Raw genomic sequence first — 25,756 nt, forward strand, 5'->3', positions numbered from 1 at the left:
TTTTACATGGACGCTGTTATAATAGGCTCACTTGTATTTTAATCAATGTAAATCTAATAGCAGGTGTAACCAGTTTTCAAATTTGACACCCTCGTTAAAATCAAGTTTATTTTGGGACGTCATGCTCGATCGAGAGGCTTTAATTAGTCCGTTAGCGCACCCTAGTGGCCGTCGCAAGGTTGGGCTTGTTACTAACGACTGCAAAACTCTTGAATTAACCTAATTTAAGTACTGTATTGGATAAACTGGCTTTTGATAATGCAACCTCATGTATAGTATACTTATATTACATAAAATATCGCTAGCACTACCAAAATATGTCACCAAAAAGGAGATAAACAGGTTAAAATCGGATGAGGAGCGAATCGTCCGACACTTTCAAAGAAGTCCAGATGACGGCTGGAGAAACCTTTTCATCGATGGATAACTCCTGGACGATTTTGAGTTTACACAGACCTGTTGAAAATCAATGTTCTAATGGATAAGATTGAGTTACTGTACTAACACAAACCATAATCGAATCTTTCGCTCGAAACATGCTGCAGGTCAATATTGAGAGCATGTGATTTTAAGAAAAAAAAACTTTTGTTTTTTGAGCCAAACGTGTTGAATATGAGGAAGAATAAATGTAATATTCTGTAATAACACTGGACAATAAATGCCGTCGCAGTTTTGCCAGCTTGTACACATTGGAACGTATTTACTAAGGTCCCGGAAGATAGTGAAAACAGAATGCCGAATTCGGAGACTGTGATCGTGAAAGACAAATATATTTCTGATTGTACCACGAATTAATACTTTTCAACTTTTTGTTCGCATGATAAGTATGTAAACTATCGACAAATTCGAGGAAATAGTCCGCATGCGTTTATTTGGCTGCAAGGACTCTTATCACACACCTACCACTCGGCTAAGAAAAAGAAACGCGTGCGTGCGGAACTCTGGTCTTTCTTCCCTCCAAAATTAATCCTCCACAGCGACCATGATATGCTTCTTTCTCTCTTTGTTTTCACAGGTCTTCCAGTCAGGTCAGTGGATGTATCCGTTTCGATATTTAAATTCATAATAGTTGTTTACGGGTGGCGAGGACGGCAATGCTAGTTTGGCTAGCTGGTGGGGAAGTTGTTGGGAGACGCGGGGGATTGTGGGATGTGGCGGCCATTTTGGAGCTCGAGCGGGTTCTATGGTGATTGTAAACAAAGATGTTTTCGTCGCTGAGTGGCGCTGTATGGTGTTACTGCTAGTGATCAAATGTTCAACTTTATTTTTATTTTTTTGTTGAAGCAAGATAAAATTTCATCGAAATTGTTTTAGTTTAGTCGATGAAATAGTTTTAGTCCTCAGTTTGCTAAAATTCTTCCGATACGCCATGCAATTTCGAGTTTGTAACCTCGTCTGCGTATTCCGATGGTCATTTGCATGTTACGTTTGGCATCAATTAATCCTTCGGGTAATCGCTTTTAGTGGGATTCTCCAAGATATGCAATTTATGATGACGTATTACACACGTTTCCCTCCATGCTGGTTCTTGAAATTTCCTAATACGACAACGAGAAACGGGAAAAAATGATTGAAGTGTACGTTCTTTTTTGCTAACACTACAGTTTATAAAGGTGAGAAAGTTGTATTTTTATAACTCGTAGAAGTGGTAGAATATATATGTTTCTCCGTAACTGCCAAATTTCAAGCAAAAAGAAGCATTAGCATATATATTTATAGAGCTCTCAATTTTCTTTCCTAGTATTCGATGACAGCCATTTTGAATTTCTGACGAAAATCTGCCTGCATTCGACCGTTATTTGCTCATTTATATTTTGATTTTTTTTCTTGTGTTTTCTGTTGTTTAGAATTTCAAAAGCTTTTCAGTTGTATCTTATTCGTTAAGATCTGCCAAAAATTAAGAAAGTTATGATCGTTTAAACTCTCATAAAGAACTCGGTCATAGATTTTCATTGTGTAATTACAGGCAGAAAATCATTATTTCCTTATTATTTCTCATAGAACAATAATCTATGCATCCTTTGAAAGCTATTTAAATGCACTTAAATATGGTATTAATCATTCATTATAAAATGTGTGTGAATTATAATTGAAAAATGTTGTCACATCCCTACTTCAGGTGATTTCATACCTATGGTTATTTTATTTTATTTATTTTTTAATTTCCATCAGGCTGGACAGGTGTGAATGAGCGCACTTTTATCGCTATCAAACCGGATGCCGTGCAGCGGAAACTGGTGGGCGAAATCGTGCGCCGTTTTGAGACCAAAGGCTTCAAACTGGTGGCGCTCAAACTTGTGAAGGTAGAAGATGAAAACACTTTGTTGCTTGTCATTAATGATCATTCTATACAGCAAGGATTTGTGTGTGTGTGTGTGTGTGTGTCTCAGGCATCAGAAGACCTTCTTGTGGACCACTATTGGGATTTGAGGAACAAACCGTTCTTCAGTGGACTGATTCACTACATGAAATCTGGACCAGTGGTTGCCATGGTGAATTTATCTGCTTTATAATAATAATAATAATAATAATAATAATAATAATACATTGGATTTCTAAGCGCCTTTCAAAACTCTCAAGGTCACTTTACAGTCACAGAATAAGTTTTTCTTTCTGTGTGTGAGCTCAACCCGGAAGTAACTCAAATAGATAGAAAGCTTGCTAGCTAAGTAATCGTTAGCCAACAGATACCCAGCTAGATAGCCAGCATGCTAGATAGTGAATAGATAGCCAGCTAGATAGCCAGCCAGATAGCCAAAATAGATAGGAAGCTAGCTAGCTAAGAGATAGATAATAATAATAATAATACATTTCATTTACAAGCGCTATTCAGAACTCTCAAGGTCACTTCACAGTCACAGGACAAATTAGATAGCTAGCTACATAGCTAGCTAATAGATAGCCAGATAGCTAGCCAACAGCCATCTAGCGTCCTAGCCAACAAATAGCCAGCCAGCTAGCCAGCTAATAGATAGCTAGCTAATAGAATACTCCTTGCCTGTATGTCGGTGTGTCGATTCAGGTGTGGCAGGGCCTCGATGTAGTCAAGACGGCACGCAAGATGTTAGGCGAGACCAACCCGGCCGCGTCGCTCCCTGGGACTATTCGAGGGGACTACTGTGTGGATGTGGAAAGGTAAGAACAACCGACGCTTAACTTGCAACAGACGGGTTTCATTAACTCATTCACTGCCATTCACAAATTTATTCGGGAATTGAAAATAGGACGCCACAAGGGGGCAGCATTTCCCTTTTAATAATAATAGATTTCATTTATAAGCGCCTTTCAAAAGGTCACGTTACAGTCACAGGAGAAAGTTTTTCTGTGGGTGAGCAGCGGCAGCCGTACGCGCCAGCGTTCACTCAAACCGTAATAACTCAAATAGATAGAAAGCTAGCTAGCTAGCTAGCATTGAACTATACTAAGACGCCTGCTCACAATGAGACGTGACACGAGAAACTGACATATAGTCCCTTCCAGAAACCTGTTCAAAAACCGAAACAGCACTTTCCATAATAATCAATGTAAAAAAATGTTAATCCGTTCCAAGCCTTGAAAAAACTTTTTTGAAGCACTTGAACTATTTCACAGAATTTTCGACGTTTTCTCCATGTTAGCGGTTTTTTCCAGCTTCAGCTGTTGTTAAAGCGTTATAGAAATCAATATGTGGACACATTTTTGGCAAATCGTCTGGCAGTGAATGAGTTAAAAAAAAGGCATGATGAATTACACAATGATTATTCGGCGTGCGCTGACAGGAACGTGATCCACGGCAGCGACTCTGTTCCAAGCGCCCAGAAGGAAATTTCTCTGTGGTTCAAGGGTCATGAACTCCAACTGTGGGAGCGCAACAGCACGACGTGGATCTACTGAGCACCTCCATTGAGGTTCTGCATTTCAACGTTGCTGTCAGACCTTGGTCACTTGATCGAATGTGGGAGAAGGGATACATACCTGGGGCTTTTTTTTATAACAAAAAATGTATTTTTATACTTGAATTTGAATTTTTTTAGGGGGAAAAAGATCCCAGGTACGACATGAAGTGAACAACAGTGTTGTTATCATAAAGTAAAATGCTCCACGAACGTGTTATCAGGTTGAATTAGAAACAATGGAAATGCACTTTTGTTCCAAGTTTTGTTGTGAGATTGGTAAGAATAAATATCAAGATGTCTGCAGCGTGTTTGCCTGAGTCACACATCGTTTGTAAATCTGAAAATAATTGGAATAATTTATTCCAATTTCTAAATGTTTGTTCAAATGTTTGATTTATTGAAAAATGCAAACGTTTGATTTTTTTTTTTTTTTTTTTAAAGTTGTCGGCCACTCGGGCGGAGACGTTTTGTAAGTTGTACGCCCGACGTAAAAGTTGCACGCCACGGGCGTCCGGGCAGACATTATTTCAGACACTGGTTCTACATACTTGGCCAATAAAAGATGTTTCCGATTGTGATGATTGTGATTTAATAGGTTATCATCCACACAGAGATCGATTCATGAATTTCCATACAGACCATAGAGGAATGTGTACTTTGGAAACATTTACAGTGATCTGTACACACAGCGACGACAAATTCACCTGCTCGACGTCACCCGGAAACACCCCGATGATGTCATCTCTTAAAGTTAGAATCGGGCATAGCAAATGGCTGCTTTGCGATTCTTGAAGGTTGAGGTGAACATGCCTTCACCATCCATATTCCAACAAATATCACTATTGGCTACTTGAAATGGAGTAATAACATCTTTTTTTGAAATGGTTGATGTATTTGCTAGGTATAATGGAGGTTTTCCAATCGGCCGATGCAGGACAATATAGGTCATAGTGCTTGAAAGGCGAATACACGACAAATATAAGGTCCAGTAGTTATGAATGATGATATTTAGAATGACCCGATGGGGGGCGTATATAAGAAGGTTAGTCGTTGACGGGGTACGAGGGATGTACGATAACAAATTGAGAAAGACAGGGTTAGAGTCACTCGGGTATGTAAGACACCTGCCAGACGATGATGTGGCTTCTCTCGGCTTTGCACAAAGCAGGTTTGACCTGGGAGGCGCCGTCGCTTTCCGCTTCCTCTGTCTCATCGTCCTCACCGTCCCCTGAGGAGAAGACACGTGAACAAGTTGTCCATTTTGATTTTCATCAATTCATCAATTCATTCTTCCAGCGGTGAACGCTCACCTATACGGAAGTCAATGTAACCTTCCCCGCCGCTGAGCACCAGCACATTTTGAAGACTCTGGGCTTCCGTCGACGGAGGGGCGGCGGATCCCGGACCCTCCGTCGGGCTGTCCAGAACGCTGCCGTTCAGCGTGGCCAGAACGTTGCCTTTCACAAGTGACAAAAAAGGGAGGGGTTTAATCATAATAATAATCATAATAATCATAATAATAATAAATCATCAATAATAATAATAATAATAATCCCTGTAATAATAATAATAATAATAATAATAATAATAATAATAATGGTAATGATCATGATAATAATAATAATACCTGTAATAATAATAATAATGGTAATGATCATGATAATAATGATGATAATAATAATAATAAGAATTAGAATAATAATAATAAGAAGAAGAAGAATTACAATAATAATAAATTTCATTTCTAAGCACCTCTCAAAACTCAAGGACACTTTACAGTCAGATTTTTTTGTGTGCGGGTGAGCAGCGGCAGCCATTCGCACCAGTAGTCACTCAATTCGAAATAACTCAAATAGATAGAAAGTTAGCTAATAGTTAGCTAATAATAATAATAATAATACTAATACATTTCATTCCTTCTTTTTCTTCTTCTTATTGTTATTATTATTATGATTATTATAAAGGCCTACCAGGTACTGTGACGAAGAACTTGACAGCGTCACGGTGTCCATGGAAACAGAGTTGCGCCTGCGCCATGGAGCAGTAAGGGATGAAGCTTCCGTTGCTTTTCTCGGAGCCGTCGTCGCCGTACACGTGGATCACGCCGCCGGATGACGTCGGCGATACTTTATTGGCTGAAAGATCACATGAAAAAATATATTATTTAAAAAAAAACAGCTATGTAAATATGATCGTTTGGTCCAAAAAAGGCTGAATAAAAATGACAAACAAAAACAAAAGACTAGCAGCTAGTCATTGCAAATTAGAGTGGCGGGTGTTTGCACAGCTTGTACATGCAATAGATTGAAGAAACAACATTTACCACCAGCGCAGTGTGGCTAAGATAATTAGCATGCAAAGCAACCAAGGCAGCGTTCAGGACGTTCCGCTAGAAATCAAATTCACAGAATCGAACCTTCAACACGGTCGGACCCACCAAATGCTAACATGCTGGAAGAGGCCACGGGGGTCAATCGACGCTACGCTACAGCCGATAGCATTGACTTGTCATTGGCGTCTTGTTACGTTAGCATGTTACAAAGCTATTGCGGTTTCACATGAATTGATCAGTGGCGGGCCATAGCATTAATTCCTATATGGTGTGGGTCTGGAGTTATCTGAGCTTGAAATGAGGGCAGCTGTCCAAAATACAATACAGATTGATTTATATAGCGCTATAACAATAGCTGGAACAAAGCGCTAATATGGACAAAAGGTCATAAATTTTGTGAACTAGTTAAAAAGTGCTTCAAAAAATTGTTTTCAAGGCTTTGAACGGATTAACATGTTTTACATTGATTATTATGGGAAGTGCTGTTTCGGTTTTTTAACAAGTTTCTGGAAGGGACTATAATAATAATAATCCATTTAATTAATAAGCGCCTTTAAAAACTGTCAAGGTCACTTTACAGTAACGGGATACATTTTTCTGTGGGTGAGCAGCGGCAGCCACACGCACCAGTGTTCACTCAGCCCTGAAGTAACTCAAATAGATAGAAAGCTAGCCAGCTAGCTCATAGATAGCCAACAGATACCTAGCTAGATAGCAAGGCAGTTAGATAGTGAATAGCTAGATAGCAAATAGCTAGCCAGATAGCTAATAGATAGCAAATAGCTAGCAAATAATAATAATAATTGGATTGGGTTTGCCTTTATTAGTCTCGCAGTGGATAAATTTACATTTCACAGCAGCAAAGTGATGAAAGGAATGAAAGTAGAAAAACAAAATACATGAGCTGTCCTCATAATAAATAATAAATCATAATAATAATAATACTATACGTCAGTTCCTCGTGTCAGTGTGAACAGGCGTCTTAGTATTGTTCAATGCTAGCTAGCTAGCTTTCTAGCTATTTAAGTTATTCCGGTTGAGTGAATACTGGTGCACTGTTCATCCGCCGAAAACTAGTTCGTATACCAAGATGATATTCTCGCAAATTTAACGTTGGTGAGCTAAAGCGTTCGTGAGCTGAGGTATCACTGTAGCGCTTGTGGTTTTCTTATTTGTTGTTGTTGTTGTTTACTAAAGGGGCACAAAAGGGCTAAGGTGAAAAAGAGGGCCAGTAGCGGGAGGAGGCAGCACTCCCACTTACCCCTCAGACCCAGCAGTTGTCCCCGGTGAAGCACCACCGCTACCGAAGGAGAACGAAGGAGGAGGAAGGAAGGAAAGAAAGAAAGAAAGAAAGAAAGTCGAGTGACTGAAACTGCCTGAGGACGACTTTTCATTTCCAATCCTCCTTTTTCTCCACCTTGACGCATAAAGGCGCTAAATGACGGACGGCGCTACAACGTCAAGTCACTCCACTCACAACAAACACAAGACCAAATAAAAGATGGCCACGCCCCCAAAAGGTAAAAAAACAACAAAAAAACGCTATGACACTTTCTATTTATTCTCTGGAATTGTAAATTATTTTTTTGAGCATGTGAGATGCTCACTCACTTTCCGTCAGCGGGATGGAGATGATGACGCCGTTTCCAGTCCCCACCCACAGGCGATTTCCACCAATCAGGAGAGCCGTGATGCGCACGAAGGAGAAGCCAAGTTTGCCGGTGCCTGTGAAAAACAAGATGGTCGCCATGGAGAATTGTTTTCAAGTTTTAGCGCGTGATCAAACATCAACAATTTCACAATACAAAGTGTATTAAATACTAAAATGTCTCTCCATCCATCCATACTCATCAACACCCATCAACAACCATCTCCATCCATCCACATCCATCAACTACCGTTCATCCATCCATCAACAACCATCTCCATCCATCCATCAACACCCATCTTCGTCCATCCATCCATCAACACCCATCCATCCATCCATCCATCCATCAACAACCATCTTCATCCATCCATCCACCCATCAACATCCATCCATCAACACCCATCTCCATCCATCCATCCATCAACATCCATCACACCCAACCATTCATCCATCAACAACCATCTCCATCCATCCATCAACACCCATCAATTCATCCACCCATCCATCCATGAAAATGTCCAAGAAGGCCTGGCCTGACCGAGCATCTTGCTGACGTAAGGCTCGATGTCCACGTCCTGCAGATGTTGGTGCGTGTGGGCATGGTAGAGGCGCAGTGTGGAGTCCAGCCGGATGGACACCCACACGCCGTCGCCGATCCAAGCCAGCTGGCGAACTTGGCTCTCCCGACGAGGGTGGGCGTCAAAGGACTTCTGCTAGGAGGAGGACGAAGAAGAAGAAGAAGAAGAAGAAGAAGAAAAAAAAAGTAAGCATGTGACAAAAGATTTCGGGAAAAATGAAGAACAACTGAAGAAACAAAATGGCGACTGGCCTCGATCTGCATGCTTTTGGGCTGAATGACGTGGATCTTGTTCTTGTAGCCGCACCACACTTTGTCGTGGACGACGGCCATGCAGCGGATGGAATGATGAGGTCGGCCCAGGTCCATCAGATGGTAGTTGGACAAATCCCATTGGCCGTCTGTACGAAGACGACAAATTCGTTGGGAGCGCCGCGCCGTCAGCCCACAATAACGTCAGCCATTTCCCCCCCCCCCCATCCTGTGATTGCCATGTTTAATGTGCAAAACGCAGGTCAGGTCATCTGCATCTCCGATAAAGTGGATTTATTTCTATATAGATATTTTTTGTGAGAGTGAAAACCTTCATACAGGCTGAAAGGACAACCAATACCATTTTTTTGTTCATAGCATCTAAAATAGCCAAAACACGCAGGCTGATATTTTTCGTCAAATGCAAAACACCAATAAAAATGACTTCAAGTGGCCCAAAACTGCCACAAAATGAGCCCGGAACTGGGCAGATTCAGAAAGTCCCGCCCCCTTGTTAGTGACATCACTATTGGTCACACACTGCCATGCTCCAGAATCAAAACAATGGTTTCAGAGAGTTCAGATTTGGAAAAAGATGCTTTCTAGTGACTCATGCAGTTATGAATATGATTCAAGTAGTTCTGAAGAGGAAAGCATAAACGTTTGCAATCGATGAAAGAAGTCCTTCTGGATCAATACGAGCCGACTGGACTCCAATGTAACGTCCCAGAAAATGCACAAGATGGCGCATAAGCTCCGTTGGAAATGGGGCTGATTTGTCTGCTGGAAATTTGTGTCAACTACTATCAAATAGTAGTCTTGGTGAAACACCCAACGATTCACCATCACGTTATTTATGTTTTTTTCCTTCTAATTTCGTCATCAACTCGAAAACAAGACTTCCTGAATAATCAAAAGGTAAAATCTAGCAATATGCGGTGGAATCTTTGTCAAATACGCTCAGTAGAAGTTATTTGAAGTGATTCTACAAATTATGGACACAACTTGTCCGGTGGTGTCGGTTGTCCTTTAAGCATTTACCTTCGAATCTGTGGAATATGGCGAGGGTCCCATCGGCAAGGGCCACGAGCACGCGACCCTTCACGTGCCTGAAAGAAAGACAGATCACATTTAGGACAACGACAACCTCAAAAGGAAAGAATATGCCCGTCAACCAGCAAAAAGCTAACTATCTAGCTAGCTATTAGCTATAGAGCTATCTAGGTGGCTAGCTATCCACCTAGCTATATGTTGGCTATCTATTAGCTATCTACTAGCTGGCTAGTTAGCTTTCTAGCTATTAAATTCCTGGTTGAGTGAACGCTGGCGCGTGTGGCTGCCGCTGCTCACCCATAGAAAAACTTCATCCTGTGACTGTAAAGTGACCTTGAGAGTTTTGAAAGGCACTTAGAAATGAAATGATTATTATTATTATTATGAAATGATTATTATTATTACAGTCCCTTCCAGAAACCTGTTCAGAAACCGAAACAGCACTTACCATAATAATCAATGTAAAAAATGTTAATCCGTTCCAAGTCTTGAAAATAATTTTTAAGCACTTTTTAACTATTTCACAGAATTTATGACCTTTTGTCCATATTAGCGCTTTGTTCCAGCTTCAGCTGAACAAAGTCGTTATTATTATTATTATTCATTATAAAAAAAACCAATGAGGCTCTTACTTACACCAGACTGAGCACAGAGTCTTTGAGTTTGATGGAGTGGAGGCAGTTTTTCCAGTTGCCAACCGCCGAGTGGACATAAAGCCTGAAAGACGGACAGAAAAGAGTCATAAAAACTCGGATAAAATTGGTAATATCGTAATATGTGGCGCCATACCAGCCATTTTGTGCTCCGAGCCACATGGTGGGGGCCATGCTCGTGTACATTTTGCTTTCTTCACCAACATTTTCTATTTCCGGAGGGACCGACGCGTCCTCCGTGGACCTGCACGGAGGACAGCGCGCATTATGATTTCCGTCTCCGCCGAAACCGTTTCAGGACGTTCACACCTGTCAGAAGCATCGGCCGCTGAACGAGGCGTCGGATCGGTGAAGACGTGTTCCATGAACGGCCCCGACGGTGCCGATTTGAGTTCGGCGTGAGCGGATGTGGACTCCGGGACTTCCGTGGCCTCTGTGGCCTCCTCGGCGGATTGGGGAGGGGGGATCTTGATGCTAGCAGGGGGGGCCACGGGGGCTAAAGCGCAATATTATTCAAAGTTTAAAAAAAAAAAAAAATCACGTTTAAAGGACAACCGACACCTCCGGATAAGTTGCGTCCATAATATGTAGAATCACTTCAAATGACTTCCACTGAGCGCATATAGCTAGATTTTACCTTTTAAGACTCGCGCTGAATATTCGGAAAGTCTTGTTTTCGAGTTGATGACGATGCCCTACGTGATGTCACGGAGGGAACGCCACAGACCGAGAAAGCGACACACAATGCATTTTGGGTACTTTTTTTCGTCTGAAAACATCATGTTGATGGCGAAATTAGAAGGAAATAACGCGATGGTGAATCGTTGTGTGTTGCACCAAGACTACTATTTGATACTAGTTGACACAAATTCCCAGCAGACAAATCAGCTCATTTCCAACGGAGCTTGTGTGCCATCTTGTGCATTTTCTGGGTAGCGTACATTGGAGTCCAGACAACTCCAATCGATACGGAAGGACTTCTTTCATCGATTCCAAACATTTATGTATTCCGCTTCAGAACTACTTGAATCATATTCATAAACTGGATGAGTAACAAGAAAGCATCTTCTCCCAATCTGAAGCCATCGTTTTGATTCTGGAGCAAGACAGTTTGTGAAGGAGTATCCTTGCGTGACGTCACGAACAAGGGGGCGGGACTTTCTGAATCCCACCAGTTCAGAGCTCATTTTGTGGCGGTTTTGGGACACTTGAAGTCATTTTTATTTGTGTGTTGCATTTGACTAAAAACATCAGCCTGCGTGTTTTGGGTATTTTAGATGCTATCAAACGTTTTTCTGATGTGAGTTAGGAAACAAAAAAATGGTGTCGGTTGTCCTTTAAGACAAAGATTTTGTTTGTTATTTTTCAGCATGGACCCCCACCTTGTCCTTTGTCCATGATGGGAGTGTCGGTGCGTGAGGAGCAGTTGCTCCGGGCAACACTGCAGTTAGTGGCGCAACCCACTAGCGTGATACCAGCCAACATACCCTCCACGCTGCCGGCATCGTCGCCCGCCCCCGCGCCACCGTCACCCGGATCCAAAAGGATCTCAGCAGCCGAATAGTCACTCTCGCTAGAAGCTGCAAAAACACACACACAGAAAAAAATAAAATGAAAAGGGAAGTTGCGTCCCAAAAATGATTTCCGGTGTTTATGTCATATTAATATTGTGTGTGTAGAAAATGAATGATGCATTATGTCACCTGGCACGCTAGAGATGCAGAGGACGTGAGCATTGCAGACGTTAAACTGGTCCACCAGCGAACCCGGCTGGTTGGCGTCGATGATCACCACCTTGCTGGCGGAATGCGTGCTGGTGAGGATCCAAACGCGGCTGCTCATGGTGTCGCTTTCCTGTAGTTCTTTGGACTGGAGCGTTGCACAAAGAAACTAGGAGTCGTTGTGTCGTACTTAAGGTACAAATACCAGATTAACAAAAAAAAAGACTTTGGTGAATGTAGAAGGGCCAATTTGATTATGGTACTCACGGGAGTGCAACTAAATATCTAGCTAGCTAGCTATTTGCTGTCTATTAGCTATCTATCTTGCTGGTTGGCTGTCTATTAGCTAGATAGCTGGCCAGCTACCTAGCTCTCTATTTGCTGTTTATTAGCAATCTATCTGGCTGGCTGTCTATTAGCTATCTAGCTGGCTAGCTATCTAGCTGGCAAGCTACCTAGCTAGCTATCTATTTGCTGTCTAGCTAGCTGTCTATATGGATAGTTATCTAGCTAGCTAGTTATTTATCTGGCTAGCTACCTAGCTAGCTATCTATTTGCTGTCTATTAGCTATCTATCTGGCTGGCTGTGTAGCTAGCAGTCTATTAACTATCTAGCTGGCTAGCTACCGAGCTAGCTATCTATTTGTTGTCTATTAACTATCTATCTGGCTGGCTGTCTAGCTAGCTGTCTATTAGCTATCAAGCTGGCTAGCTACCTAGCTAGCTATATATTTGCTGTCTATTAGCTATCTAGCTGTCTAGCTATCTATCTATTAGCTGGCTAGCTCGCTAGCTTCCTATCTATTTGAGTTATTCCGGGTTGAGCTGGCGCGTGTGGCTGCCGCTGCTCACCCACAGAAAAAAACTTAAGCCTAACCTGTGACTGTAAAGTGAACTTGAGAGTTTTGAAAGGCGCTTATAAATGAAATGTATTCTTATTACGATACCTGAACATGGACTGAAATGTTGTCCAATCATTTGCCGCTAAACGAGAGTCGCTAAAAGCTCACCTTCCTCTTTTCGGGAGAGTTGTGGTTGCTTTTCTTGCCGCCGTTGTTCTCTTCCGCTTGGAGAGGGTCGCTACCGCTGGGGAGCGTTTTTGGCGGCTCCGACTCTCGGCTGCCGGTTCTCCATCCTGTCAGGTCGACGCCGGCGGCACACCACAGCTGAGGTGGAAACGAATACAAAGTGCAGAAACAGTTTTGTATTTGATATATATATATATTTTTTTTTTTTAATGTTGCTCGTTTGCCTTTATATTTCTTTGAACCATGACATCATTTTTTTTTTTAAATAACTTACCTTTCTATTGGGATCTTTCTCGACCAATGGCCGACAGTATACCGGGACGGGAACATTCTTCATGCGATTGTCCTCTTTTTCACCGGTGGTCTACGTCCACATATGAGAAAGATTGGTCTTTCCGCCGTAGTTGGGGCGTCTGTTTTCGTTGCTGTTGTGTTCCCCGCTTTGTCTTACCTGTTGTCTTTTCAGCGGGCTGTCCTGAGCGCTGTCCGTTTGTCCGCCAGTCTGTGGGAGACCAGAGTTAGAGCCACCTTGGCTACTGGCCCTTCACAAATACCTCTTTTTGACGCCTTGGCATCTCTCATTTAGGGGGCTAAGTTTTTTCTGTGGGTGAGCAGCGGCAGCCACACGCACCCGCGTTCACTCAACCCCGAAGTAACTCAAATTGATAGCAATCTAGCTAGCTAACGAATAGATAGCCAGTTAGAAAGCTAGCTAAGTAGCCAGATAGCCATATAGCTAATAAATAAGCAGCTACATAGCTAGCCAGCTAGCCAGATCCCCCCCCCCCCCCTCTCCCCACGTGTCGGGATGACGCGTACCTGTTTAAAACGCGGCGGCACGCTCCAGCCACAAGCTTGCATGATGCCGTCGTCGCGACGCATGTGCTCGCGCACCTGCCGGTATTGTTCCCGCCGCTGCTCTCGGCGGGCCAACAGTGCCGAGTCGCTGAGGAGAGACGCGACACCGTTACTGGCTAGTCTGGAACCAACGGCCGGCCGAGTGGTAGAACCGAGGAGAAAGAAATAAAGAGAGAGAGCGGGAGTTAGCATGTAGCTAGCAAACATGTTTAAAATGCACTTGCAAATACATTTTGAATGTGTTGAAAAAGTCTGTTGTATGTTAAAGGACATCCTATCTTTCTATTTCTCTTGCTAGCTAGCTATTTATCTAGCAAGTTATCTATCTAACTAACTAGTTATCTTTCTATTTCTCTAGCTAGCTATTTATCTCTCTATTTCCGCAGCAAGCTAGCTAACTAGTTATCTCTCCATTTCTCTAGCTAGCTAGCTAGTTCTCTCTATTTCTCTAGCTAGCTAGCTAGCTAGTTATCTCTCTGTCTCTGTAGCGAGCTAGCTAACTATTTATCTCTATTTCTCTAGCTAGCTAGTTAGCTCTCTATTTCTCTAGCTAGCTAGCTAGCTAGTTATCTCTTTCTAGCTAGCTATTTATCTCTCTCTCGAGCTAGCTAGCTAGTTATCTCTCTAGCTAGTTAACTAGTTATCTTTCTATTTCTCTAGCTAGGTATCCCTCCATCTCCGTAGCGAGCTAGCTAACTAGTTATCTCTCTATTTCTCTAGCTAGCGAGCTAGATATCTCTCTACTTCTCAGGCGATACAAAAATGATGTGAGTTGATGTGAGTATCGTTTTGTTTATTTTGGGTAAATCTGCTGGGGGGGGGGTAGTAGTGCTCACTCTTCTGGGAAGAATTCCAAGGTGCGGTTGGAAGTGGAGATCTGGCACATGGTGTGGCTACGACGCTGAGGGAAGCCCGCTGGCGAGGGCGACTTGTAGTGAATGTTGACGCTGTAGTACGGACGCTTGACGGGCGGCGGACTCGACGATGAGCTGAAGAGACGTGCAAAGCTGGGGAGAGGTTGTACGGTTTCATTTTATTTTGGCGGGACACTGGAAACACGTGTGGTCAAAGCACAGAAACTTACAACTGCCAGATGGTCGATTTCTTTTTTTCTTGGATCGCAGGACTTTCGCGCGAAGCACTGGAGAAAAAAAAAATGACGGTTTTGGACGCTTCAAAGTTGATTGGCATGTCGTGACTGAATGAATGTCTTGTTTGTTGCGTTACCGAATCATCTCGGTCCATCGCACAGCCTCCTGCAGTTCCATCAGTCTCTCCTTGTACTGGTTTCTCTCCATCAACACCCTCGCCATCTCCACCCGGGTAAATCGTCGCCTTTGGGTCATGGTCATATCGCCGTCTTGGATGGGCGATGAAAACTTGGCAACAAAAATAAAACATTTGACAAAAAAGTTGGATCAGAAAAAAAACTGCCTGGAGAAGATTGTTTCTCGCTGGAGGTGATAAACCTCGAAAAACAACAACGCTTTATGTGATCCTCGCTAATTCGCGGTTCACTTATCGCGGTTTCAGTACATCATGGATTTTTTTTTTGTTTTCAAGGATAAAAAAAGACATTAGTAGTAAGCTAATGGCTATCTGTTCACTGGCTAATAGCTATCTATTCGCTGGCTGGTGGGTGGCTATCTATTCGTTAGCGAAATAGCTATTCGCTGGCTAATGGCTAACTATTCGCTAGCTATTAGTACTCATACTCAATCTAAAGCAAACTATTAATTTTGTTTACTTACCAACGTTGTTCTATCCATTTGCTATCTCCTAGCTATCTGGCTAGCTATGTAGCTGGCTATTTATTAGCTATATGGCTACCTGGCTAGTTAGCTAGCTGTCTAACTGGCTATCTATTAGCTATATATTAGCTAGCCAGCTAGCTTGCTATCTATTTGAGTTACTTCGGGGTTGAGTGAACGCTGGTGTGTGTGGCTGCCACTGCTCACCCACAGAAAAAATATCCTGTGACTGTAAGGTGACCTTGAGAGTTTTGAAAGGCGCTTAAAAATGAAATTATTATTATTATTAAACAAAAAAATGAGCCAAGACTTACATCGTCGTTTCCTTCATCTTTGGAGTCCCGAGATGCGTCAAGAGCTTCGGCTCTTAACCTGCAGTCCAACAAAGTGTGTGTAAGGGGGGGGGGGGGGGGCGTTGAGTGCCTGAGTGCATTTTATTGTATTGACTGACAATATGAGCTAATCTCTTCAGCAAAAATATTTATATATAAAAATATTTTTTAACTCACTCACTGCCGGAAGATGTGCAAAGCTATATAGCAAGCTAGCTAGCTATTTGAGTCAGGAAACATATTCACTATATATCTGGATAGCTATCTATTAGCTATATAACTATCTAGCTAGCTATTTGAGCCAGGAAACACATTAGCTATATAGCTACCTAGCTTTCTATTCACGTCATATTTTCAATTCCCGAATAAATTTGGGAATGGCAGTGAATGAGTTAAGATTCATAATTGTGGAGCATGATTTTCACCTGCGCAGTTCTTCTTCCAGCTCCTTCACTCTGGCGTCCACTTTGGTCTTGGACTGCTTCACGGCCTCCAGTTCTTCTCGTAGCACCTCGTGCTCGCTGGACAGCTCGTCCACTTTGGCAATAAGATCGTCTTTCACGATGTTGAGAGCGTTTCTGGGAAAAAGAGAAAGGAGAGGGAAGTTAAAAGTTGTTATTAAGCATCGTTCGGGATTATAAAAGTTGTTATGGTGGTTGAAATTCATTGTAACCGTGGTGGCATGTTGGCCGATAGTCTTACTTACTTGGTCTCGAGGAGTTGTTTATTCTCTGTCAGAAGGTTCTCCACTTCCTTGCCCATCCCTGCCAAAATAAAATAAAATGAAACGAAACAATACAATAAAATAACATACGATAACATAAAATAAAATAAAATACATAAAAAACAATAATTAAAAATAAAATATAAACAATGCAAAAAAAGGTCAATTAAATATCATTAAATAAATACAAAATAAATTAAAAACATTACAAATTACAAAATGAAAAATAAAATACAATAAAACACAATAACATACAATAAAATAAAATACAATACAATAAAACAAAACAATAAAATAAATAAAAAATGATGTATAAACAATGCAAAAAAGTTACATTAAATAACATTAAATAAATCAAAAATAAATAAATAAAATTACAAAATTAAAAATACAATATACAAAATACACAAAAATAAAGAAAAGAAAATCCTAGCAAAATTAGGCTTTCAGTCAAGTAAGCTTGACACGGCAAGCAACTATGAGCAGAAAGAAGAAGGAAAGCGCCTCACCGAAGAAATCGTCTCGGACTGCAGCCAAAGAAGAAGAAGAAAAAGAAAGATGACGGATGGACAAGAAAAAAAAAAAAAAACAGATAACTGTTCGGAAGTTATCAACATTTACTATTTAATAATAAATACCGTAGCACAATAACATATATTACCAGTTTTTAAAAATCATATATTATTGGACTTAAATGGATATACAAACAATTTTACCGCTACCCATGATCAAGCAATTGTCCTGAAACTTCTGTTGTTTATTAATTTTTTCTTTGGAAGTATGATTTCAAAAGTACCAATACACACCTGAGAACTCTCCTACGGGAATCACCAGCGGAAGCCCCAAAATGGAGAAATAAAGCAAAAAAAAAAAGTTTAAAGATAAATGGAATATGACCACTTCCTCCCATGATCCACGTTTAAATTGAAAACCAATTGATACAATGTATCAAGATGGCCAACGCTTTGGTTTTCATACCAAGAAGCTCCGCCCCGGCATCGACGTCCCCGATGATGTCCGACTTGGCATCTTTAATTTCGTGGTACAAAGAATCCGTGTTGATTCCGAAGGCCTCGTTCACGATTCCCTGGGAGGGGCTGCAAAAGCAACATGTCATACAATTGAAGTATAGGAAGTTTTAGTTTAGGAATGTTTAGGAGATGTTGTGGGATAACAGTACAATATACTTATATCTATAACTACATCTATATATTCGATAGAGAGAAAGACAAATAGAGAGCTAGCTAGCTAGCTTGCTAGACAGATAGATAGCTAGAGAGATAACTAGCTAGCTATCTAGCTAGAGTATAACTAGCTAGCTAAAGAGATAGATAGCTAGAGATAACTAGCTAGCTAGAGTAATAAGTATGTAGCTGCCTAGAGAGATAGAAAGCTAACTAGCTAGCTAGAGTAATAACTATCTAGCTGCCTAGAGAAATAGAAAGCTAACTAGCTAGCTAGCTAGATAGATAGATAGATAGATAGATAGATAGATAGATAGATAGATAGATAGATAGATAGATAGATAGATAGATAGATAGATAGATAGATAGATAGATAGATAGATAGATAGATAGATAGATAGATAGATAGATAGATAGATAGATAGATAGATAGATAGATAGATAGAGAGGGAGAGACATAACTAGCTAGCTAGAAAGATAGAGATCAAACTAGCTGGGTACCTACCTAGCTATCTATTTGCTATCTATTAGTTATAGAAAAACATCCTTTGACTGTAAAGTGGTCTCTCAAGGTCTTCTTCTTCTTCTTCTTATTATTATTATTATTCAGAATCAGAAAACCTTTATTCGTTCCACAATGGGGAAATTTGCTATGATTATTATTATAGAGAGCTCGATGGCTAAATTGTTAGATGGGTAGATATGTAGGTGGATGGATGGATGGATGGATGGATAGATAGATATAAATAGAGATAGATATGCAAATTCCCCATTGTGGGACGATTAAAGGCTTCCTAATAATATTCCTAATATACGTTGAAAAGGTTGGTTGAAACCGGCCCAAAAAAGCCCAACCTGTTTCCCGCGCCGTACAAGCGTGGATCCACGCACATGTCCAACTCGGGAGTAGAATCGATGATCTCCTGAAACTCGGACCATTCGTCGCTGCTTCCCATACCTGTCAAACGGAACATTTTAGCTAAGGGGGCGGGGTTATTATGATGTACGTATTTATTTTTTGAAAGAACGTCCGAATGACTTTACCGATGCTCACGTTCCTGGTTTCCTGAGAAACCTGGACTTCCATATTGCGGCTTAGCCTCTTAGCGCTTTTCCTCCCGCGGCCGCCGGCCCGCATCACGTCAAAGTCGGAGGAAGGCAGGAAGCCCTCGTTGATCGGGGTGACGGTTGCCGACGGGACCGACGAGGTTGGCGTGTTGGACTTGCTTCCGGCGCTGCTCGGGGTGGCTGCCAACGAGTCCGACTCGGATCCGTCCTCCTTTTGAGGAACAAGAGATAGTGTGAGAATCGCATCGCCAAAATGGAGTCAAAGATTCGGTGAGAGTTGAGATGAATCATTTGGATGATCCGTTTTGGTGAAGTTTTTCAAAGCTTCACGTCTCTGTAAGTCGTACAGGAGTGGTCCATCGGTGAAAAGGTTTCTTCACACGTCATCTGTACTTCTTTAAAGGTGTCGAATGTTTCGCTTCTTATCCAAGAGGCTTCGTCAGCAAACTAAAATTTGCTGGTAGTTCTGGCCCTATATATACACATATACATCCCTACTGTCGAGAGGTGGTGGTGCCAGACCTCGGCTATTATAAATAATAATAATAATAATAATAATAATAATAATAATAATAATAATAATAATAATAATAATAATAGCAATAACAACAACAGCAATAATAACAATAACAATAATAATAATAATAATATGGCTGCCGCTGCTCACCCACAGCAAAAAAATATCCTGTGACTGTAAAGTGTCTTTGAGAAAGAAATGAAATGTATTATTATTATTATTATTATTATTATTATTATTATTATTATTATTAAGAAAATAGATGGTTTGAAAGGGGAGTAAAAGAAGCTTTTTTCCTAAAACAGCAAAACCCTTCACTAAATCGCCATGGTGGGGTGAGGTTCAATTTGGATCGTTCCTACAATCAACTTCTTAGGCAACATAGGCTTAGTTATGCTGATGAGGTGATACCAGAGAAAATGGAGTCAAGCCATGTGACTAAATGTAACACCCCCGCCCCCACCTCGGCTGTCTGTCCCACCTGATAGGCCCGAACCGAGGGTGGACCGGGCGAGCTCGCTGACCTGCCAGATGTCTTTCCCGGGCATCATCCTAGCCCCCCCGTGACCCCCACGTACCATGCCCTCGCCGCTGGGGTACAGGCTCAGCGATGGCGGCCGCTCTGCTTTGCTGTTGGAAGACAAAAGCCACAAATAATGACTTGGCCATTCAAAATCTTGTGACACACTTTGACACACAAATAAAAAAAATGCACAAATCGATTTAAAAGAAAGTCATTTCAACAAAATCCACAAAAAAATACAAAAAACGCAAGTGGACCACAATACCGTTAGCAACCATTGTTAGCATCATCAATGCTAATTAGAGGATGTCCACCAAGTAAAAAAGAAAGTAACATACGAGCAGTGGCGGGCCATCAGGGCCTGCAAGGCTTTCTCTGCTGGCCCAATAAAATCTGAATCACAGACGACTGTGAATTATATTTTGTCCATGAATTCTTATTAACTCATTCACCGCCATTCCAGAATTTGTTCGGGTTTTGTTTTTGTTTTTTCTTGTTTGGGTGCAGATAAAGCGCTGGCTATATAATAATAATAATAATAATAATAATAATAATAATAATAATAATAATAATAATAATAATAATAATAATATAATAATATATTTCACTTATAAGCGCCTTTCAAAACTCTCAAGGTCACTTTACAGTCACAGGATAAATTTTCTGTGGGTGAGTAGTGGCAGCTAAACGCGCCAGCGTTCACTCAACCCGGAATAACTCAAATAGATAGAAAGCTAGCTAGCTAGCATTGAACAATACTCAGACGCCTGCTCGCAAGAGATGTGACATGAGGAACTGACGTGTAGTCCCTTCCAGAAACCTGTTCAAAAACCAAAACACTACTTCCCATTAAAATCAATGTAAAAAATGTTAATCCGTTCCAAGCCTTGAAAAAACTTTTTTGAAGTGGTTTTAACTATTTCACAGAATTTTCTACCGTAATCCGTTCCAGAAACCTGTTTGAAAACTTCTTTGGTTGAAAACCAAAACATTTCCCATTCTATTCAATGTCTGCTTTTTTTTAATTTGATATTGAACAATAGCACATTGATGGACACAAACACACCATGAGGCGAAATAAATACGATGAACCTGCGCATGTCGATGTTCGCTATCAGAAAAGCAACACAAACAAGACCGTCACTCAAAGACACGATCATTTTGGGAGATTTCCGTCCGACAACAACATGCTCAGCATCGAACGTGTGGGGGGGGGGGGAATTGGCAAAGTCAAATCCGAGCAGGCACGTTCAGGAATTGAGAGAAAAAAAAGTGCGGGAAAGGGCAAATCGCATGACGGCCATGTTGGATTTACCTTTTCCTCCATGTGTGACGGTGACTGAGCGCACAGCAGTACAAGAGAGCAAGACGGTGAGACACACAAAGACACACAGTCTCGTATTAGCAAGAAAACTGGACAATGACAAGACACATGAAAACGATTTGGGGATGTTTCCATGACAAGTCTTGTCTTTGCTATCTTTTTCAAATACAAGCGGATTTAGAACTGCCTCTTCGTCAAAAGTATTTACAACTGATTTTCCCAGAAAAGTGTGTATTCCAAACATTAATTGCCCATAGGAAACCATTAAAATGAAAATAATCCGTTCCCAGGTCCCCATAAAACTTCATTTTCAACTAAATAAGCCTTCAAACTACACGCAATATACCTTATTTTATGTATAATAAATGTGACATGGTATTGTAATTAAAGAAATAAACGGCACAGTATAATAAAGTCGTTTTATTGACCTTTGTGATGGTTGTTGATGGCTGGATGGAATTGATAGCTTTTTGCATCTCAAGGAGCTCTGGGTTGTACATCTTGGAAGTTGTGATGTTGCAACAGGAACAGATGCAGGCAGACAATTTGTGGAGCCTGATTGATGGGATATTTTAACCTTACAGTCTACACTCTGCCTTTGAACTATCAATAAAGTTGAAACGAGTCCGTTCACGTACGACACATCACTCATTGTGGCGCTCCGTGTGTTTCCCGAAAAATAGTTTGTATGCCAAGATTATATTCTCGCGAATTTAAAGTTCGTAAGGCGAAAAGTTCATTAGCTAGAGAGTTCGTAAGCCGAGGTATCACTGTACTTCTTATTTTTCCACCCTCAGGAAAAAAATAAAGCATTTTTTTTCCACACTTGATGGACTCTTGACAAACAAATGGCAGCAGCAGTGAAACTATGAGAGGCCCCAAACGTCTCAGATGACAAATGAAACAAGTTTGTGGGTGAAAGTCACATTTAAAATAAAAAAAATAAAAAACACATAAATATTCCCCACAGCAACATGTACACACTTGTACACGCGCGCATCAGGTCAACTCACGTTCGTCCACTGCCATCCGATTGGCCGCTTCCTGTCTGCTGCAATTTGGAACGCTCGATATGCTCGACGTACGTCTGGATCATCTTTCAGACCACAGTGTGGAACCGGAGATATGAAGTGGAAAGTAAATCATATGTTAATCATGGTTAAAAATGGTTTTTAAAAATATATTTTGTTTACGTGATGCTTGTTCTATGTCCTTCCCGCGTGAATACGAGTGATGATGATGAGTTTCGCTGGGCGCTTACCTCAGTGTGGCGCTGGTGCAGAGCGTTGTATTCTTTCTTCATGTCCGACTCTCTTTCCTCCAATCTCGTGACTGACAAACAGACAAATCGCGTGCAGTAAGTATTGTTGCGTGTTATAATGGGATGAAAAATTGGTGGGCCGTTAGGGCCTGCAAGGCCTTCTCTGCTGGCCTAAAAATATCTGAATCACAGATTGACGTGAATTATACTTTCCAAACTTTCATGACTTTTCCCTTTGCGTTGCTTCCATACGTGTGTTTTCGTATTTAAGTATTTAAACCAATCACATTTCAGCCATTATTTGTGAAATCGACCTGGACGCCTTCACAATCAGTTCTGCAGGCCCTGTCGCATTAAATGTGTCGATCAAATTGTTGCTTTAACCAATCAGAGTACAAAAAGGGTACCAACAACGTCTTTAAGGAGCTGCTCAACGTCATAGTATCACTAGCCGCTGGTGATAAGAACATACTGGCCAGAGCTAGCACACTGTATCTGTAGCGAAGTGCATAAGCAAATATATTGTTGTGGTTTTGTCAAGCCAAAATGGCCGAAGGTTTACACTGAGCTTTTTTTTAATGTCAACTCACTTTGGTCGGCATAATTCTTGGACTTGAGCTCCAGTTGTTTTCCCTGCAGCTCCAAAAATTCCACCTGCACTTGCAGTTCCTTCTTGTCTTCTTCCAACTCATCCTCAAACTCGATAAATTTCTAGAGGAGATGAAGAGTGAGCACAACAAAGCCTTTTATCAACTGATACCAACGGCAGATGTGACGTATCTCATCAAATCATATCCCATTCGTTGGGGTTGCGCCTTATACTGCGGCTTTGGTGCAAAGATGAGAAGGACTCACCTCCTCCGCCTGCTTGCGCAGCGCCTTCTCTCTTTCGTACTGGGTGATGAGCTGTTCGTTGTCCTCTTTGAGGAGCTCCAGCTCCACTTCGTGTTCCTGGTTCTCCAACAGCACGGCGTCCAGATTCTCAAGGACATTCACCACCAGGGGCATGAGTTCTTTCACCACTTCCTCGTCGTAGCTGCGGATAAGCCTCTCAAACTCCCGGTAGATGCTGTTGGCCAGGCCCGACACTCGCTCCGACATGACGCTACACGAGCCGTAGTCGTCCTGGTGAGAGGGTTAGAAAATTCCAGGAACGGTTCATGTTGTGAGGTCTCAATTTAGGGATTTAGGTTATCGATTGGCTAGGTAGCTAGCTTTCTATCTATTTGAGTTACTTCCGGGTTGAGTGAGCGCTGGTGCGTGTGGCTGCCGCTGCTCACCCGCAGAAAAACGTATCCTGTAAAGTGACCTTGAGAGTTTTAAAAGGTGCTTAGAAATTAAATGTATTATTATTATTATCATTTGCTAGCTATTTGCTATCTATTAGCTATCTGGCTGGCTAGCTAGCTATCTATTAACTATATAGCTGGCTGGCTATCTAGCTAGGTATCTGTTGGCCATCGATTGGCTAGCGAGCTAGCTTTCTATCTATTTGAGTTACTTCCGGGTTGAGTGAATGCTGGCGCGTATGGCTGCCGCTGCTCACCCGCAGAAAAACTTATCCTGTAAAGTGATCGTGAGAGTTTTTAAAGGCGCTTATAAATGAAATGTATTATTCTTATTATATAGAATCCCCTCATATTTCGAAAATTAAAAATTCCATTATTTCCTTATTATTTGTCATAGAACAATAATCTAGACATCATTTGAAAGATATTTAAATGCACTTTAATATGGTATTAGAAAATGTGTGATGAATTATTGAAAAAATGTGTCACATCCCTAATAACTGTGTTCATGTATGGAGTCAATATGTTTGTCCCAGTGCCTATGTGGGGTTTTAACAGCTATTTTGTCTTCCCATCAAATATTAAAAACACATTCAAATAATTCCCCTGAAAAGTTTCCAATTCGTCATGGCAAATATTCCCCATTTTAACCCTACCTGGTAGACCACCTCGTCGATCTGGAGCTCCATCATCTTGGCGTCTGCAGTTGGCTGAGGTCAGCCAAATGAAGGCTTGGAAGGCCTCGTCGACTCTCGATGTTTTTTTGGATGGATTCAACGCTGGAGTAGCGTGGAATTCCGCATAGCAGTCACATCGGCGAAGGAAATGTATCGTTCGAAAAATAAGATTATAGGGCCACTCCTCGTCCTCCTTCGCCGCTGCCAGTTCGTCGTGTCACGGCCCAGCTAGTTGACTCCCTCCGAATAACACGAAAGAGGGATTTCAGCGACGGTGAAACCGTGAAATTGTCTCTCCAGTGGATTTGGCCTGTCCGGAGCCATGTCGAGTCGTGGGGAAAGAGAAAGTGATGCTTTCGTCGGTAATGCCGCACCTGCTTCTCATCTAGCCGCTTGGAGCGAAGCCAGCCATTTTTGTTTTTAGGAAATACATATATTAATTAATAAATAGAATAATAAATACGACCCCCCCCCCCCCCAACGACGACGAAGTCACTATAAAATGGTTTGTGCCTTTTTTTCTGAGGTGATGGTGATGTCTCCCAATGGGAGAGGTTCTCGCTACCTTTCAGACGGAGGGGGGCATTTGCCCCACTGGGGATGACGTCACGCTTACTCGCATCATGGTAGAAAACGATACCGGAAATTTGGGTTAAATTTTCAGATTAAAATACATTTATGTATTAGCACTGAAGTACAAGTAACAGCGACCTACTGTGAATTAAATTTAAAAAAAGGTTTGGACTTTTCTGCATAAACGCTTGCCTGTCGGTTCAGTTAACAGCTACTGTCTTAAACGTCGTATGAAAGTTAGGTTTAATTTTGCAGGCTCTAACAGGAAGTTGATATATTTTTCCCTAAAGTATTTGTCTTGAAAGTGATCCGTGATACATTATTAGAATAATGACGATGCACTCTGAAAAACAAGCGTCGCCAATGATACACTCGTTGATAAAACCGGTTGAACAAAATTGCGCAGTACAAGAAACATCCCAAGATGGATATTACACAGCATCGCTTATGTTAAAGTCCATCTGATATGGCTGTTGTCTTACCTCAGCGATTGGTATTCAGTGAAATTTTAACCCGGATCCTTTCACAAAACGGTT

The 25,756-nt window shown here is 41.4% G+C and overlaps 2 protein-coding genes across 6 annotated transcripts; one reads left to right on the forward strand and one right to left on the reverse strand.

Annotated features, from left to right (window-relative positions):
* The first annotated feature begins 650 nt into the window (after positions 1 to 650).
* nme3 (NME/NM23 nucleoside diphosphate kinase 3) lies at positions 651 to 4,453 on the forward strand. Its single transcript, XM_089017894.1, has 5 exons — positions 651 to 1,028; positions 2,173 to 2,303; positions 2,391 to 2,492; positions 3,023 to 3,135; positions 3,759 to 4,453. Exons 1-5 carry the CDS (start codon positions 983 to 985, stop codon positions 3,871 to 3,873), a joined length of 507 nt encoding a protein of 168 aa, XP_088874020.1. The 5' UTR covers positions 651 to 982; the 3' UTR covers positions 3,874 to 4,453.
* Positions 4,448 to 25,264, reverse strand: mapk8ip3 (mitogen-activated protein kinase 8 interacting protein 3). 5 transcript variants are annotated; one of them, XM_089017892.1, is made up of 34 exons: positions 24,627 to 25,264; positions 23,537 to 23,806; positions 23,272 to 23,392; positions 22,682 to 22,752; positions 22,434 to 22,516; positions 21,412 to 21,435; positions 20,152 to 20,203; positions 19,033 to 19,267; positions 18,844 to 18,946; positions 17,783 to 17,901; positions 17,611 to 17,622; positions 16,787 to 16,844; positions 16,506 to 16,658; positions 16,063 to 16,120; positions 15,225 to 15,376; positions 15,082 to 15,138; positions 14,834 to 15,004; positions 13,959 to 14,118; positions 13,591 to 13,641; positions 13,414 to 13,503; positions 13,122 to 13,277; positions 12,094 to 12,259; positions 11,773 to 11,970; positions 10,700 to 10,886; positions 10,527 to 10,634; positions 10,374 to 10,454; positions 9,726 to 9,793; positions 8,685 to 8,833; positions 8,394 to 8,565; positions 7,819 to 7,932; positions 7,469 to 7,507; positions 5,846 to 6,010; positions 5,186 to 5,332; positions 4,448 to 5,103 (listed from the first exon to the last, which is right to left on the reverse strand). In XM_089017892.1, the coding sequence occupies exons 1-34, from the start codon at positions 24,660 to 24,662 to the stop codon at positions 4,979 to 4,981; spliced, it is 3,951 nt and encodes a 1,316-aa protein (XP_088874018.1). In that variant the 5' UTR covers positions 24,663 to 25,264; the 3' UTR covers positions 4,448 to 4,978. The 5 variants fall into 5 exon arrangements, with proteins under 5 accessions (XP_088874018.1, XP_088874015.1, XP_088874019.1 ...); XM_089017889.1 differs by having other exon boundaries at positions 20,098 to 20,203; XM_089017893.1 differs by lacking the exon at positions 21,412 to 21,435 and having other exon boundaries at positions 24,627 to 25,263.
* Between the last annotated feature and the right edge of the window lie 492 nt (positions 25,265 to 25,756).

Source organism: Hippocampus bargibanti, linkage group LG17 (assembly GCF_051943395.1).
Source record: "Hippocampus bargibanti isolate YZ-2025 linkage group LG17, ASM5194339v1, whole genome shotgun sequence".
NCBI lineage: Eukaryota > Metazoa > Chordata > Actinopteri > Syngnathiformes > Syngnathidae > Hippocampus > Hippocampus bargibanti.